At 41.2% G+C, this 18,168-nt stretch overlaps 1 protein-coding gene across 3 annotated transcripts in view; it reads left to right on the forward strand.

Annotated features, from left to right (window-relative positions):
* The window catches only part of LOC104947338 (potassium channel subfamily K member 2), a 35,182-nt gene extending 17,497 nt beyond the window's left edge, over positions 1-17,685 (forward strand). Inside the window, exons 4-8 of one of the 3 annotated variants that reach the window (XM_010773324.1) lie at positions 5,842-6,002; positions 9,345-9,540; positions 10,829-10,971; positions 13,456-13,892; positions 14,989-17,685. In XM_010773324.1, the coding sequence (XP_010771626.1) occupies positions 5,842-6,002; positions 9,345-9,540; positions 10,829-10,971; positions 13,456-13,800 (845 nt within the window). In that variant the 3' untranslated portion in view covers positions 13,801-13,892; positions 14,989-17,685. Of the gene's footprint in view, positions 1-5,841; positions 6,003-9,344; positions 9,541-10,825; positions 10,972-13,455; positions 14,542-14,988 lie in introns of those variants that run through there. The other 2 variants (XM_010773325.1, XM_010773323.1) reach the window with 2 other exon arrangements.
* Positions 17,686-18,168: the final 483 nt, after the last annotated feature.

Consider the following 18,168-nt stretch of genomic DNA (forward strand, 5'->3'; position numbering starts at 1 on the left):
CCCACGAACCGACTTATCGGCCATCTCGAGGAGCTTTCGCCCCCTTCGCCACGTGCAAAAAGACGGGTGTGAGGTCACCTAATCGGTAACACCCCTATACGCCACAGGCGACCGTCATAGGGCATCAGAGTAGTAGGCTAGTGACAACTTGGCAACAGAAGAACGACAAGCAAACGGAGACAAGTCGCACGACTGCGGGCCAGGCAACCGAGTGACCGACGGATCGTATGACGATCACGATCGAAGCCGTCGCCCACAGAGTAGAAGTCTACCAACGCGTATCGTCTACGTAATATTTGAAGTCATGTTCGACATGTGTTGAACTGTTGAAGTGACACCTCAACCATGGTAGAAGCAACTCCATACGGTTACTGTATTCTTACAAGCCTGCACAAAACCTGTAAAACGTCGTGCGAGCAAATTGGAGTTAAAAAAAGTGCTGATCAGCTGATCACGGATGTCAGCGGCTGATCACCATTTCCATTTCAGCTGATCAGCTGGATAACTAATAAACCCCACTTTTGGGGATGACACCTACCGAGGTCGGAAGAGATGTGTTTTTACGCTCCTCGGTCCTTATAGGCTTGCCGTCTGATAACAGACCAGGACTATAAGGGACTTTACTCTTTTGCGTCCCTTACAAGGACACATAAACCCTATACTACCCATGCACCTTCATACGTAGGAAGGTCCACTTCACTTGTTCAGGAAGGCCACTTGTGTATAGGTCGGGACAAACTAGCAGTCGTACACCTTTTGACTGTCTCGCCCTCCTCACCGAAGTAAGGCGGTCAGGAAAAGTCCTAGGGTTTTTTCCCGTGGCAGGCAACACTGTCACCCGAAAGCGGTCAAGCCTCCTTCCCTCACATGTCGATGCGTTGGTGTTCAAACCAAACCAAACCAAAAATATGGAAAGGTGGACGTTATCGTGGAGGACAGCGAATAAAGTGTTGCGCACTGGATTTACGTGGCATTTATGTAAACAAGAGTTTTTTGTTGTCGATTTTGGTGAGTCCAGTTACTGTTTGTTATTTACTCAGCCATGTAACACAAATTAAAATGCAGTGTTTAATGTTACTGTATGAGTTCCAATATAAAATACAGTTGTACACCTCTCTTTGTGTGTCTTTATTATTACGTAACGACTAGTCGACTAGTCGACTACTATTTTGAAAAATGTGTCGACTAGTAAATATTGGTAGTTGTGAAACCCCTACTACACAGAGGAGGGATGAGAGTGTGGTTTTTCTCTGGACGACCTGCTATTTGCTGGCTCGCTCCAGGGAGGAAGTCGCTTTACAGACGGTACATCTCGTATCGCATCTGTCAAAGCCTGGGTTTCATAATAAATTGGAAGAAGAGCTGTCCTCTTCCCTCTCAGACAATCGTTTATCTGGGAGTGGAGTTAAACTCAGCCAGCATGAGAGCGCGATTCTCGCGGCAGCGAGTGGAGGAACTGACAGCTCTCCTCCGGCGTGTCACAACCCACACAGCCCTCTCCGTGACGCAGCTGCTCTGCGTTCGCGTCAGCTGGTCACGTGATGATCCCCATGGGTCTCTTCCAACAGGGGGACTCCAGAGGTGGTTCATTCGCTGCAGAAGCCTGCTGTTTTTAACCTATTGGTTTATAAACTGCAGAGCTCGCGGCATTCCTCTGTCCCAGATATGCCTCCTACACACGGTCATAATAACCCACGAGCACCGTATAACCGCATAACGCCTCGTCGTGGACAGCATGCACACACCTATCATCCCCTGGGCGTGTACGCGCCTCATGATGAGAGACGGAGTGAAATGCAGCGTGTGGAAACTTCCTCGCAGCCCTTTTGCCTCACGGGCAGCGGCGGTGATGGCGTGGCTCGTCACCATGACGACCATTACGGCACATCACAGAGAAGCCTCTCCCCCCCAGCAGTTACATGGGATACAAGAAACACTCCTGTCATCCCAGGAACAGTGTCTTGCGCGGTTTTTACTCCGCTATTTTTCTAAATCTCTCGCTCTGCCTGTGTGGTCGCCGTGTCGCATCGTCGGGTGCTATGCGCCCACGTGCGCCCTGCCTGTCGCGTATTTCTCAAGCACTTTTTTTCCGGTTCGGTTTCGTGGATAAAACAGAGATGATGCGGATCGGGCAACGCGGCTGTCTGCATAACTCAAAGCTACCATGTCATGACAGGTATAATGTGTGAGGCTGAGTCAACAGGCATGTATCCTCTGCGGGCTGAGTCACCCCGGACACATCAACGCGCATTACATCAGAGGATCTTGCAGCTCCACGGCTTGCACTGAGGAAATGTTGAGTGGAGAATAACTGCACTCGCTAGAAACTCTTGGTCCTTCCCCCCTGTTCGTTTATCATTTTTATTTGAGGATGTCTCCATTCCTCTCTGACACACCCTGTAACTGGGTGTCCCTCGTCGGAGTGAGTACTGAGAACCTGAGGAGTGGCACGCCCAGGGCTTTGCACGGAGGAATGTCAGTGGAAGACATTTGCACTGCTGCATCTTGGTCTTCCCCCTGTTCATTTATTCCCTCGTATGAAGGGATGTTTCCTTTTTTTCCTCTGACACATTTTTGGTACGGAGTGTCTTGTCAGAGTGAGTGACGTCAGGGATCCAGCTGGGCGCTTTCCTGTCTGACACGCAGAGTGCTGCTGTTCCCCTTCTATGATCGCTGCGGCAAGGTGGGACCTTCGTCTCCACTTTCTCACAGCGGCTGGTATGTATTGTTCCCAGCCTTCATCCCGTCGGGAAGATAGGCATGTTTTGCTATGTTCCAGGGACGGTGATGCGCCATTACGGATGGCACAACAGGCATGGGGTGTTATTGAGCAGGTGTGTCTGTGCTTCTAGTGCCGGGCGGACCCAGTGGGGCGCAGACTACATCATGCTTCGCCCTTAACCCAATAGTGATAGCCTTAGAGGGCGAAGCCATATACGAAATAGAACTGAGGTTACCTACTGTAACTCCAGCTTCTATGAGTAAATGGCGCAGCCCTCTAAGCGCTGGGCCCCACTGGCTCTACGAATAGCTGAAGAAAAGTTATTTTGTATGGGAGCAGATTGCCGGGCCTCCTTCCTATTTATACCGGAAGGAGGCCCGAGGGCGGGGTCCACCTTGCGGGTGGGCGTGGACTACAAGTGTTTCAGTGCTGCGCAGGGGGATTACCCAATAGCGATAGCCTTAGAGGTCGCGCCATTTACTCATAGAAGCTGGGCTTCCAGTAGGTAACCTCAGTTATCAAGCCAGTGGATTAGGTCTCCTTTTTATCTGAAAAAAGTATGTCATTTCATATGATGAACAGCACCATGAAAAAATCGAATGCTCTTTACTGTTCACTGTGAGCTTTACTGTGAGTGGGGAATTGGAAATATGACAGTGATAACAAAAAGACATTCACGTGAGTACAGTCAGGTTTTACTACTTTTACCCAACCATGACGGGTTTCATTACAATTACTTTTTTTGCAATTAAAGGATCCACAAAAGCAACACAGTGTGTCTTTGAAAAAAAGCTGTAAAGTCACTAAATGCAATGCTAAGCTGCAGTTTTCTCTGCTAGCATCACTAAATTAATTTGAAAGGAAGTCCTTAAGCCTTGATTGTTCACTGCAAGTTCATTCATTCTTTTAAGAGGACGTGACATATCGCTGCATAGGTTTGTTACATATTCTAGTCAGAAGTGTAACTGAAGCAGTGATTTGGGGCACACTGAGAAATGGGTTTGTCCATTTTAAAGCTTGTGCTCATTAAAGAGTTGAATGTATTATTCATGCAGGCAGTGTTTATGTCAAGGGGTGATACTAATGAAATGACTTATTAATATTATCCTCAGATTAATTGGAATTCAAAACTTTGAAAATGTGCTAAAATTGTGCTATTTTAATCCTGTCACAGACAAAAGAAAAAACTGGTGGTGGAGCAATCAATCACCGGATCCAAGTTCGAAAACCCAAAAGTGAATTGTTGTTTTTTTTATACACATTTTTTTTAATGTCTTGTAATTGCACTGTTGAGGAACCTGCGATCTAAGTATGTCTTACATTACATAGATACACAGTAGTTGAGCCACCCCATCTCCTTTGTTGTGGAGATCAACTCCTGGTGCGTGGCTCTCCACACCTGCTCCCAATACTGCCAATTTGCTGCTGACTACCCTGCCTCTCAGACCCTCACACCTATTTAAAAAACAAGGATTGGCAATTTTCTCTGACTGGTACGATCTTTCATGATGCATGACACTTATTATTTGAGCTTACGATGCATAGCTTGCTTTTAAGCCTCTCCTATTGTGACAGCATCTAAAGATAAATTGAGAATATAAAGAAGGATTGATCTGTTTACTTCAGGGTATCAAAAAAGGACAGGCGCGAGTGCAGCTCTACAGTAAGTAAGACAAGTGCTTTGTCTCTTTTGTTCTGCAGGGGCATCCAGAGGTCTGGCATCCTGCCTCTCATTGAACTAATCATGAAATAAGTGAGACTTGATTGACATTGTTTTACAATTAATATCGCGCAATTCCAATGTGAGAGTGGAAAGAAATTAGAAGGGACCCTGCAGCTCGTATCCTGAGACCGATGACTACATTAATGGAGAAAGGCAGATGTAGTTCATTATGCAGACCCATTATGAATTGTTAAATAATGAAAGTCATATTGTTAAGTGTGTGGAGTCATCTTTAAAGATTGTCTTGTCTTTGTACTGACTTCTATAAGACCTGGTTTTGTGTGTGCATAGATATATTGTTATACTACTACTACTACTACGTACAGCGTACTGTATTTCCTTTAATTTTTGGTGTTCATATCATTTTAAATTCACATCAGACTTGCTCGAGGACTGAGGGGGTGTTATAAACTTTTGCCTGACTCGGTTAGTAGTATAGTACAAATTAAATGTCTCACTGCTGAAATGTCTCAAAGCCCTCAGCTATTCTACTGACTGTCTGCAGTGATGTTAAAGCACAGCCAGGCTTTGTGGAAAGCGTTCTTCTAGAGCCAGAAATAGAATTTCTTCTGCCAACTTTAATGAAATTGGATGTAGACTAATTAGCCACAGAAGGTCTAACAAACAGAACACTTACCACACTTCCCAGGACTTTCTTTCAGAGCTTTATTGTGAGGCACCAGAGTGAGATCGTTGTAGCCACAAAACATTTACAGTCTTTCTTGCAAAATTGCTTTCTGTTGCCTACCAGGCAAGTGTGGAAGACTGCATAATGTGCACACTGATATTACAAAAAGATAAATACAATTCTCACAGCATAAATAAACTGGAGGCCATATTGCAATGGGATCACACCAGACGCAACGACCCTTCATTTTGATCTCAACTACACTGCGTCAACTCACAAAGTTCAGTGATGCAATCAAACGCAACATGCTCCATGCAAGTTGACATGGTTTTCCACACACGTTAACGCATGTAAGCAATAAAGGGAATAAAGCTTAAAAAAGTTAAAAAAAATATCCAATCTTAGGCTGGTATAAGGGAACAGGGGAAAAGTCCAGTTTGAAAAGATAAAGTAAACCAAGTACAATTGCTAAACACACAGTTATGAAATAAAATAAGCACACAGAAGATGATTCATTTTTATATAAGTGTAAAAAAACCTTTCAACATATTTACCTCCTGAAGAAAGTAGCAATACTTTTAGGAAACATGACATCCCCAGTAGTGTCAACCTGCAGACTAGAGTCCCAGTCTTGTAGCTTTTTACCATGACTTGTATAAGGCAACAACATACACACTACTTTGCTATGTTGCAGTTGATTTATATCGACATTTTGAATTAAATGCTGCCTGATGAGCTAATGAACTATCTGTGTCTCTTCTCTGTTAGGATTTGGGAACATCTCTCCTCACACAGAAGGTGGGCGGATCTTCTGTATTATTTACGCTCTGCTTGGGATTCCCCTGTTTGGATTCTTATTGGCTGGTGTCGGGGACCAGTTGGGGACCATTTTTGGGAAGGGCATCGCCAAAGTAGAGAAGATGATTGTGGTGAGCTCCTTCGTATATATACGAGCTTGTGTTTGTCTCTGAATCACCTCGCTGTGTGTTTTTCTGGGTACAGTTAGCCATTTAAATACAGACAACACCATCACATGTAATTATCCAGGTGATGCCAATGCAGCTGTAAAGTCATATTGCCTGCGCTGCTATAAACAGCAGCTAAATAATACAGCTGAAGATTCACATTCAATATTGTACACTTTGCTACAGCAGTCAGTGATTAAAGTTGGATGCAGGTTCTGGGTTGCCATGTCAACGAACCTGGAAACCACTCATAAGTGCAGACGGTTTGTTGCAGTACTGAAAGCCTAGAGCAGTAAATAAACGGTTGTTTTCAAGCAATATAAGATCGGTAAAGATAAGTGTTGCTTTGCTTGCACTTTGTGCTGAACTCACTGCCCTTTTCTTACCTTATTTCTTTTTTGTGGCTGTGGAATAAACTAGCTGCACAAAGATGTATCACTTCTGTCCCTATACAACCAAAAACAGTATACATTCACATGATTTTTTTTCAGCCATAGAAGTTAGAAGGGACCATTTGTCATGGTAGACAGAATGGAAATAGACTCTGCCTGACAGTTGGGTTGATGCTTAGTCATTAAGGTTTTCATGGAAAATGTTCCTAGTGAAAAATGAAAGAGGTGGAACAGCTGCCCCATGTGCAAGCCAATTAGGATTGCATCTGGCAACAGTGAGTGTATTTCATCTTCACAAATTAAATACTTTCCTATTTTGCTTGTTCTTGTACCAGAATTACTGTAGAGGTGCTTTTTATACTGTTTTTTTTAAATTGAATGTTCAGTCAACAAAAAGACTGGAAGGGTAATAATAAATCGTAATTACAAAAATCTATATTACATTTAATCCCACAGATGCAATAAAAAGCAGTTAAGATAATAAGAAACACTTTATGCCACATGGGACATTTTGATTTGCCAATAGTGGTACACAAAGTTGCAATGATCTTCAAACAATATGTAGAAAAACAAGGCACTCAAGTGATAAAATGAAGACAAACAGATTTGAAAAAAGTATATGTGTAATACAATGCAGATGCCTTGTGAAGTTAAATAAATAATAACATTCGCAGTATAAAAAGGAGACAATAAAAGCAGGCAAAGAATCATAGATTTTAAACCAATTATAGTAAAATGGCTTGGTTACTATGATAAAATATAAGACCCTAAGTAGAAGTAAGTAAAGGATGCAGTGAAGCTGATTAGTATATTCATGTGAATCGTTAAAATGAAGGCGAGAATGTTGCCGTGTGTGGTGGCGTATGATACATTGGATCATAAAGTGAGGCTTTTGTCCTGAAGTGAGCGACGGTTACATTAATGTAGAAGTCGTCAGAACGCAGAGGAGTGAAAACAATTCCACATGCGTGTGTCATGAAGAAAAAACAGCACAGATGTTTGCAGTTACACATCAATTTGTTTAGAGCGAAGAATATATTAGAGGATGAGATAACATCAGTGCGTCTGGGTGTCACAGCACTGTGAATGGAGACATGTGCAGTGTGTTGGCTGAAGAGTCAAAACCGGCTAATATCAGGGATCAATTGGATCAATTCAGATGGAAATAGTTTTTCCGTTTTTTACCCTGAGGGATTGAACCAGTTCAGACTGCCTTCGGGTGGTGTTATTAACCCAATCAGCCGTCTTTACGTCCGGGATGACGGAGTTCCCCAATGACTGCAATCAGAGCCAGGGATACAGAGAGTTCGATTTATGTAACAGAGCCACTTTGGTTTTGGTAAGGAAAAGATTGAGGTTTTGTATTAATGTTAATAAAGTGCACACACCCTTTCTTGTGCCTCAAGGCAATGCTAGTTTATTTATTTATTTAGCGCCATTTAGACATAAGGGAATTTAAAGTGGTTTATAGGGGCATATAAATACATTGCACATAAGACATTTAAGAAAACATTCAAATGATATCAAACAAGCAATTAAAAAGTTAGTCAGTGTTGATATTTTCAATATTTATCCAAAAACAATCCGTCCCTATCCTTAACCAAGTGCTGTGAGTGCCTAAACAAAACCATAAAAGATTTGAGTAAGGCATTTATTGCTATTAAAGGACAATGTATCTGGAAAAAAAAATCTAAAATGGAAATGCTGTCATGTAACATTTAACTAGTGTAAACACTGTGACTTCCCCGATACTTTAATAAACATTGCCTCATAATTATGTTTAGAAATACATAACCTGAGTGGCATTTTTTATTTACTCTTGCAAATACATCATTACATAATTCAAAGGAAACACTATTTTGCAAATAACCTATGCAGTAGCAGTAGTAGAGAGTCCTTTATAATATCGTTTTTCTACCAGAGCTCATCTAAATAGGATGTCACTTTGTACCTGCGTGCAGTCATCAAACACCTGTAATGCTGTGATAAAAGACAGACCAAAACAGTCTCTAATTTCAAGGTAAGAGCCTCGTTTGTCGATATAAAATCCCTTACACTAGCAATATAAATTCAAGTATCAGGTTAATTAAGATCCTTTTGATTTATCCCTGGCTATGTGGCTTCCCTCCCTGAAGAGGAGGAGGGATGAAGGCAGCTGGCTGGAAACAATGGGAATATATGGACTGTAGCAGCTGCTTTGCAACTGAAGATACTGGCTGGAAAACCAACTCGGCTTCTCCCTTTGGAATACATTAATGCGTGGTCTTCAGCTAATTGGGTTTTATAGGACTCACTGTTGGTCTTCAAACTGTATACTACTGTACTTTTCTGTGTGCAGCGGGTACATTAGACATCACAGACTCAGTGAAGTGAGGCCTGTCTGCTCTGTATGCTTCCCCTCAGAGACTCTGTGCTTTGGTCTTACATAACGGGAAGGGAAAAGGGCACGATGCATGGGGAACCAGCTAAAAGCAGTCACCTCAAGTGAAAAAGAAGCACAGAGAAAGACTGGATTTAGAAACCACTCCTATGTTGAGTACCAAAGAGGGTTTTCATGGACCCTGTCTTTCAAAGAATCTCTGCTGACAGCACAGGCTGTAACTGCAATGCATCCATTTATGATCGCTCGGGTGGGCGTGCCATCTGACCGAGAAAATGATGTCACATGAACTTGGCAGACTGAGGTTTGAGATGTTACAAAATAGCAACTGTATTCCTGGAAAGATGGTGAAGGAAGTGATTCCCAATGTGAGAGGGAGAAAAAAGAAATCACTGTGAAATGATGTAGTGTTAAATATGCCACATGTTGATTTCCTTTAATGTCTTATGCTACAAATCTGCCTTAAACTATATAGTGTTAAATGTTTTTGTATCATCTATTCTTTGTATCAGCTATTCCTCTCTTTCCAACCAGAAGTGGAAGGTCAGCCAGACGAAGATCCGTGTTATCTCCACTCTGATCTTCATCCTGTTCGGGTGCCTCATCTTCGTGGCGCTGCCAGTCATCATCTTCAAGCACATTGAGGGCTGGAGCACTCTGGAGTCCATCTACTTTGTTGTCATCACCCTCACCACGATCGGCTTCGGGGACTTTGTCGCTGGGGAAAAAGGTTTTTAGATTTTCCTTTTGATTTATTGAGTTATTCCCTCAGATAGTGTGACTCGACAGATTTGCGCCACATGTGTTCTGACATTTTTGTAATGCATCTAAATCCCTGCAATATGTTTAACTATCCCATCTGTCAAACAAGGAGTCTACTCTCATTACTACATCAATACAAAATAAAACAGTTTTCACATAACATGACGTAACTTCAAGTAATAGGAATCTCAGGCTATGAAATACGTGATATACAAAAGATTAAACACAATATTTCTCTTTTGGAGCATTTATCAAAGCCATCCCAATACCTGTAACATCTAAAAGAATAGTTTGACAGGCGGTATCAGCTTGATTCCTCCTGCTTGACTACCAAACCGGTACAGGCAGAGGGGAAAAATCCCAACCACTTAGCTGCTAGATTAAATCTCCCTCAATGGGCCTAATGATTATAGATTAGACCAGTGTTACTGGAGCTGGCCCAGGTGGTGTAAAGTGAGCCTGGACCAATGTCACTGAAGCTGGAGCTGTAATGGCTGTTTATTTAACTGCACAGCGAGCGGGCTGTCTGTGCAGCATCATACCAGTTGATTTATGGAAGGCTCTTCCATAAATACAGAAGAGTGACTGATGACTGATTTTATTTTTATTATTGGAGGACAGCGTCAGTTTATGCAACTGGCAAGATGCATCCAGTACTACATAAAGTGTCGTATCAGACATGTTTCATATATAGTATTCCTTTAATACCCAATTTACTCTTTTATTTATTTTTTACAAGTCTTTTTATTTCATCATAGAGTACAGTAATCCATGCCATTTCATTTATATTGTAATATCACAGTACACTCACTACACTCCCCCCTCCCTCCACACGGGCGAAACCAAAAAAAAAATTACTCTTTTTAAAGACCTTTTCTTATGTCACTGAACAAAATATCCCCACTTAAGAAGAAAAGAAAATACTCATATACTTTGACTTGGATTTGAATGAAGTGGCACATGGAGCAAATCCACCATATTGTATTTTTAACAATGCACTTTAACCTATTTTATAAATAACAATGTTAAACATGTGATTGTCAGATTAAATATTTACAATATTGATCTAGGAATAATAGTGGTGGTCATTTTAATTCTAGATCATCTCAATTTGACCCCCCTCTTTATATTATATATTCCTACACAGTGGACTTGCTCAGGACTCAAGCCTGCTTGGTTTTTGTTTTTAATTGGTAAGTAACACATGTAACCCAGGAAAATCTAACTTCTATAACCCACTTGTCGTGTCACAGCAGGTGGGTCAGATAATCCAGAGTTTCTGAACTACTACAAGCCCGTGGTGTGGTTCTGGATCCTGGTGGGCCTGGCCTACTTTGCTGCTGTGCTTAGTATGATTGGAGATTGGTTCCGGGTCATATCCAAGAAAACTAAAGAGGAGGTACGTACCGATGTGCTACACGTTATGTCACACCAGAGGTTAAGCAGTTAATGAATTGCTTAATAAATCAAGATGCAGCTGTCCACACTAAAACAACTCAAAGTCTTGCCCAGTATATTGATCTAATATCTAGTCAGAATATGTCTTTACACTTGAAATTATAACTTCAGAAGTAACAATGCAGTGAGATATCAGGTCTTATTATTAGACAATGCTTCATCTTGTTAAATCAAATAATCTTATTTTGAGTTGTATCTCAGATGAAGCACTGGAAAATCTGAAAACAGAAGACTTTTGAGCATTTGCGGTTTATTTTGTAATTTCTCTGATTCTGGTGAAATATAGTTCAAAATAAGTTCTGCCAGCTAATTACAAGATCTGATTTATCTAAATATCCCTTCTTATTTCAAGGAATCTTTCCAAGCAAATGTTCACTTGTTCTATTGGCAGATGTTTTTACTTATTTCAAGTGAAAACACCTTGTTTTCATTATTGTTTAACTTGTTTTTGGAGCAGCATTTTTGTCCAGTTCAGATAAAGCTTCATTACTGAAGATATTACCTAGATGTGTTTCCTGAGTTCTAAAAATGTACTTGATGTAAAAAAAAATGTAAAAATGTACTTATTAGGGACTCATAACACAATTAAAATACATGTCATGTAAGTTGGCTATTAACCTGCATTACACCACTTTATGTTGCTGCTGTTTTATGTTAAACCCTAACTAACTGGATAAATGATCAATTGTTGGTAGAGAGACATTTGCAGTAAGTTCAGGTGTGATTACATCCATCTTCCCTTACAATGCAGAGTCACACTGTTGTACAGATCACTCTTTCATCTGAAGTGATTCATCTCTTTGGCTGCGCCTTGTGAAGTAAATGCCATCTCGTGCATGTGGAGGATTAAATATCTGATGTGTTTCCAGTTGCTGCTGAGTAATAACAAAACCCCCCCGTTCTGACAGATTAATTATTTACATGAGAAACGGATGGAGAGACACTCACTTCAAGATACTCACCCAATCTCCTGGATAAACAAGACACATTCAAATGCTATTTCTTTAATCTTTAGAACATAAGATCATACTGCGATCTGGAGTGTAAATCCTGCCCAGGCATTATTAGGAGTGTGATTTGTTAGGCTGTGAGCTGAGGATGAGGTTTCAGTGGGAGATTATTAGGGAAGTAGGAGGGGGGAGAAGGATTTGGCAGAGTAAGTGATAACAAGGAGGAGAAAGCACTTACTCAAGTTTTTGTGCTGTAGTGTTATTGTGTGTCTTGTGTGCGCACACGGACAAAACCCATACCTCATAAATGTTAATATTAGTACTCAAAAGTGGCTTTACAAGCAGCACACCTCAGAGCCTCATAGATAATTAAACAGCCTAAAGAAAGAGGCCTAATGCAATATGAAGGCAAGATCAATTATGTGGTTGTTGCTCTCTCCTGCATTGCTACTTCAGGACTAGAAATAAATCAACTCACAGCCTCCACAAACCTGGGCCATTAGATCGTACACACAGGGCGTTCCGTTTATTTATTGATGTCCTGCAGTTCAGAAATAACTAACTGTGGAGAGGTGGGTGGGTAATGTGCGAACATATCTACACTTCTCACCAACTGCCTACAAATGTGTAGAAAAAGAGGAAATTACATCTTGACCACCCTACTTCGTAGACTTATTCACAAAGAAAATAAATCCTCTTCGTCTATATGATTACAATTCTAACTTCTTATGCCAATACCAGACATGTTGCGAAATTTGCCAAGGTGTCAGGGGTTCGATTCCCAGCCCCAGCAGTCAACATGTCAACGTGTTGTTGGGCAAGATAGCTCGCAAACTGCTCCCGTATGTCTATGGTGATTGAGCTGTACTGTATGCAAGTAGCTCTGGATTAAAGCGTCAGATAACTGACATTTAATATAATGCCTAATTGGTTTCCTGCCTAGAGTTAGATTAGAAGATTGATACCACTTCAGTATCTGTTCGGTAAATTCATGGCTACAGCCAGCAGCCATTTAGCTAAGAGGATAATGTGTTTGTAAGCTTCACAGGTGATTATTGGTGGATCTTATATGATCACCATAATAATGTGTTGACAATCTACTTACCTTGCTGTTAGGAAAATACTGAATGTACTCTTCCAATATCAGAGTAGCACATGATAACAAAGGCCCAACTGTAACTGTGTACATGACAGGGTGTATGATTATAGAAGAGCGTCAGGACACACAGTTTGAGGCATAATAGCTATGTGACAACGATTAACATGATGATTCAGCCTCTATGGAGATAAACATATGACAAGCATGATCATTTCTGACGTGGGTCTGATGACTACTTCCATTCTTGCAAGGATTAATAAATACATGTATCCTGTTATTGAAGCTCAAGCCGGCGATGAGTGATATTTTTCTAACACTTGCACTAACCTTGAGGTATATTTATCTACAGACAATAATCCTAAATCTCTTTCTGCAGGTTGGGGAGTTTCGGGCTCATGCAGCCGAGTGGACAGCAAACGTGTCGGCTGAGTTTAAAGAGACACGGCGGCGACTCAGCGTTGACATCCACGACAAGTTCCAACGCGCTGCTTCCATCAAGCGCAGGCTGTCCTCCGAGCTAGGGATCAACCAGGAGATGACCCCTGGCAAGAGGTCGCTGTCCACCACGCTGTGTGAGGACAGGGAGGCCTACCCCAACTTGACTCTCTCCCTCAGTCCCGCCACAGGGTCCTTGGCCAGGAACGGCAGCCTGTACCTGAACGGCCTCAGCCCGGACTACGCTGACAGGCGGGAGTGCACCTTCATCGAAAGTCTCAATTAAGGAGCGGCGTGAATATGAGATTTAGGGACAGCGGACAGGAGTTACAAACACAAAGGCCCTCTTGTGCTAATTGAATGAGCATCTGTGATACGGTAAGAGTGCGCATTCATTGATTGGATCGTGCTCCGATCATTGCTTGAGAACCTTGAAAGTGACTTCAACGCAGATTAATCGCCCGGCTGCGCACTCTTATGTGCGTGTTTTGAAAAATCAAACTAAACCTCATGATGTGCCAGCTACAGCCTCCATTGTTTCAATGCAGGACGCCGACTTGCTTTCATTGTGTCTGTACCAACATGATCGACAGCTGTGCTAGCGATCGAGCCAAATTAGAAGCGAGGTCCAGACTGGAACTAATGATTGTATCAGCGGCTTGAGTTTGCAAACTTATCTCACGAGCAGGAAGGAAATGAAAGCCCATATTGAAGTAGCAACATACTGGACATCTTTTTCTCATATACTCAGAAACAAGCCTGTGAAAATACAGTAATAAATACATCCAACAAACTTAGAAAGCAAGCATGTATCTGTGCTCGTCTCTTGTTACATTTCCTGAGGCCCTGAAATCTGCATCAGATAAAGAGGATCCTCACTGCTAAAAAACACTCCGTAATTAACAATGAACTATGTTCTCCACCAGGCAGCAGTCCTGTGCTTACACTAAGGGCCCCTACACATGGCGGCGTGCGTTGACACTTCAACGCTTCTGCCCATTCACTTTGAATGGGGTGACGTCACGCTTCGCCAAACTGCATTGTGGGAGCAAAGCATAGATTTGGTCGCTTCAAAAGTAGAGCAATGTTCAACTTTTGAAGCTTCGACGGAAGCGTCAGCCAATCAAATCATAGCCAGTACAAGCTCTAGCCAATCCAAGAAGGGCCAGACATGTGTTGTTCATTACATAGGTATGCTGCAGAATGGGAAGAAGTTTGACACGCTGCTTGTGTGTCCGGGGCGGGAGATTCAGGTGATTGGTTGTTGGTCTAGTTTCAGACATGCCCGCCGGCAAGCGTCAACGCACGCCGCCGTGGGTAGGGGCCGTAAGGAACTTGGCTTTTTTTCTTTATAGTTTACACTTCTTCCAGTATGACTTTGTATGCCTTGCATCTGATCAATCTGTCCTCGCTTAAGATATGAATGTTGACATTTGTGTCGCTCCATTACTAACATTCAGCTTCTCACCCTAAGGAATAATCCACTTGTGCCTTACGAAGAACGAAGCTGAACATGTGAAGATGATGCATGACGGACTGAGCTACACTTGTTTGTCCACTCACACTTGTTATTTATGAGCACAGTAGTAAAAAAGGCATATTCATGAGGCTTCTTTGAATAAAGACAAACGCAACATTTTCATTTAGGAATTTAAAGTATGCAGTAAAGGAACTGTTTCTTAACAACTGGGGAAATGTCACCTCACTGTCTGCCAGTGCCATTAGCCATTTCACAGCAGTCCTAATGTGTTAAAGGAGTTACATTTACCACACAGAGCCCGGCTCACTGATCACAACCCATCTCCCTTATACCAAAGTAATGATCCTATTTCTCTGAAAGAGAATCAGAGATGCTGCGTTCAAAGGGTCGGGAGTGCTTCCAGTTATTTCTTGAAATTGAATCCTATGTTATGTTTTTTTTTTCATGAAACTGATACAGAGAGCTTGGTGCATCATCACTGTCTGATTTTTCCCCAGGAGGAAACAAACCATAGCATGTATGTAACTGTGGCTTATTCACGCTTTTCACATATTCTTTATGCTTTGCCAAAACTGAATGTACATCATCAGTGAGCTGTTTGCTGTCTCACTGCGGTCACTAAATATCCAGGCTCTGTTAGGTCTATCAGTCGCATCACGTTTAATTAGAAGTGTTGATTTAAATAAACTCCTCTCTGCGGCTGATTTATAGTGCGTTGATTAGAGATGATGTAAATGGTAGGAATGTCATGGTGCAGTTCATTTAAATTACTTTTGTTGCCCGACATACCACTGTTCGTGTTGCCAAAGCTTATTTACATTTAGAAAATTAATTATAATGCATTACAATTAATAAAATAAAATACAATTAAATTGACAAAGTCATTCAAGGTAAAGTTGGTGGAACACATCTTATTTTTATATTTAATACTGAAAATCAGGCAGAACATCTTATTTTAATATTTTATACAGGCTTTTTTTTTCAATTAGGATGGGAATTAACAGATTTGTATGACATTTAAGGCTCTGGTTTCTCCAAGTTGAAGGGTTTGAATTGTATCTTATGGAATGTTTTTCTTTTTTTAATCCAGTATAATATGTCATATTCTCAATATGTTTGCTAGTGCTATAGACATTTTGTAGCATTACAGTAAACAGTAAATACAATATAGCGTGACTTACAAGACAGTATGCTGTATGTGGCCTATCTGCTATACCAAATGTCTATAATGTATGGGTTATCAGGTGAAAAAGAGAATATGTTTTGCATAAAAGTGTGGCAGGACAGAGGACCAGTTGCACCAGCTCTTCATAGGTTAAAAAATGTAACCTAATTGTAACTTTAAATGGAGATTTATTTTGTTGTAGTCTGTGACCAATTGCCCAAAAGAGACCAAGTCTTACATGGAGATATATGTGTTGGTCAAATCACACAAACGTAGCAATGGATTTAAGAATGGCTGGTGGAACCCAGGTCACAAGTTTGCTCTCTTTCTCTGTTCTAATTGTCCTGGTTTTCTTGAAAAGGTTGTCCTAAGGCTGAGTATTGACTGTAAGATCATGAGCTGTCATATGTAATCAAGTCAAAGAGGATCCACAAATTGTGAACAAAATAAGGAAGATATACTCTATCCAACATGGTTGGCTTTCTAAAAATACCATTATGCTATTTCCTTGTGTTTCTCAGACGCAATCAATAGTATCAAAACACACACAATATGTTACAGTGAGTTGCAACAGACTACTAGTACATTTATGCCTGGGGGAAAGCACTCCCAGCCTTAGTGCAGCTTCAAAGCGGAGCCCTCAGAAGTCGTCCCGTTGCTTTCTCCCAGCCGGCCGTGTGATTGACAGCCACTGAAAGGCGAGCTGTCAGTGCTGCAGAGAGTCAAAGAGTGCTGTCGATGGAGCGTTATGTAATATGTCAGGCTATTCTAGGCCATATATAAGGATACCCATGCATGATAGGGTTTATAGTAGAGTGTGTGTGCAAAAATGAACGTGTGAGTGCGCAAGCCCATGGGGTTTATCAAAACTCATTTAATTTCCTCCCACAGTATTTTCACGGGCATCGTCTCCTTCTCCCAGGGTGACAGTTTTTAATCAAGTCTTTGGCTGCATCAAAATCCCAGTTCAAGCATGCTGAATGTACCTATCCATTCATGACGGCACAAATGAGCTTTCTTATTAATGTAAACACATTCATGATTTAACGCTGTGATTTATGCTGTGATATCAGCGGAAGGCTTTTTTAAGCCACTGCCCTCATTTTAATAAAAAGACCTGAGGCCATAACAATTATGATAACGGTGTTATTTCAGACAGTTGTAATTAAAATGTGCATCAGTGAGATCCATTAAATCTTTGGTTTGAATTTGGTTAACTTTCTAAAATGTATGCTTAAAAATATTTTCTAAATGTGACGCAATATGTATAGGTAAACAAAATTAACAGTTTACTCAGTTTTTAATTGCCAATAACCCATTTGTAGAAATGCGCAAATATACATGTAATGGGTTATGAACGCACATGCACATTTTATAAATCAACATGATTTCAGTGTTGCATGCCACTCTAAATGTTAGTTCCAGTTATAGCTCAGGTGCGTCAATAATTGCTGGCTTTGCTTTTGGCAACCATATGTTTCAAGTATGTCCATATGTAAATGTCGGTGTGTCGACTCAAATCATGACAAACTTTTCAGAAGGTTTAGAATAAAATATTTTATATGCAAAAAAGCTCTGAAGTCCACTGTTTTATTTAAACTCTTTGACATGTATGGCATCATTTTATATTGTCATTATTGTCAGCAAATGTATGTAGCACATGCTATTCAAACATTTGTTGGGGACTACGGTCAGTGACAGATTAATACACATTTAGTAATAACTACAGTGCTCATGATGATGGTAGTGTTTAGTTTTTGTACTGTCATATTGCATTCCCAGGTTAGACATTTGTCATAGTGAATTTCCACTCTCCATTTTTTCAAAACAATTATACTGCACTTGTCCCAGAACAACCTGCAGCAGGCTGTTCTGTGCCGCTCAATTATACAAAACACAAAGTTGTTGTAATCACATAAACACAACGGCAGGCACTGGCTGATAATGGATCAGGGTGACAAAATGTTCTGAGTCATAAGCTACAAAATGTTCTTCATGGCTCACAAGCG

This window comes from Notothenia coriiceps, unplaced genomic scaffold, assembly GCF_000735185.1.
Source record: "Notothenia coriiceps isolate Sejong01 unplaced genomic scaffold, NC01 NC01_scaffold00012411, whole genome shotgun sequence".
Lineage (NCBI taxonomy): Eukaryota > Metazoa > Chordata > Actinopteri > Perciformes > Nototheniidae > Notothenia > Notothenia coriiceps.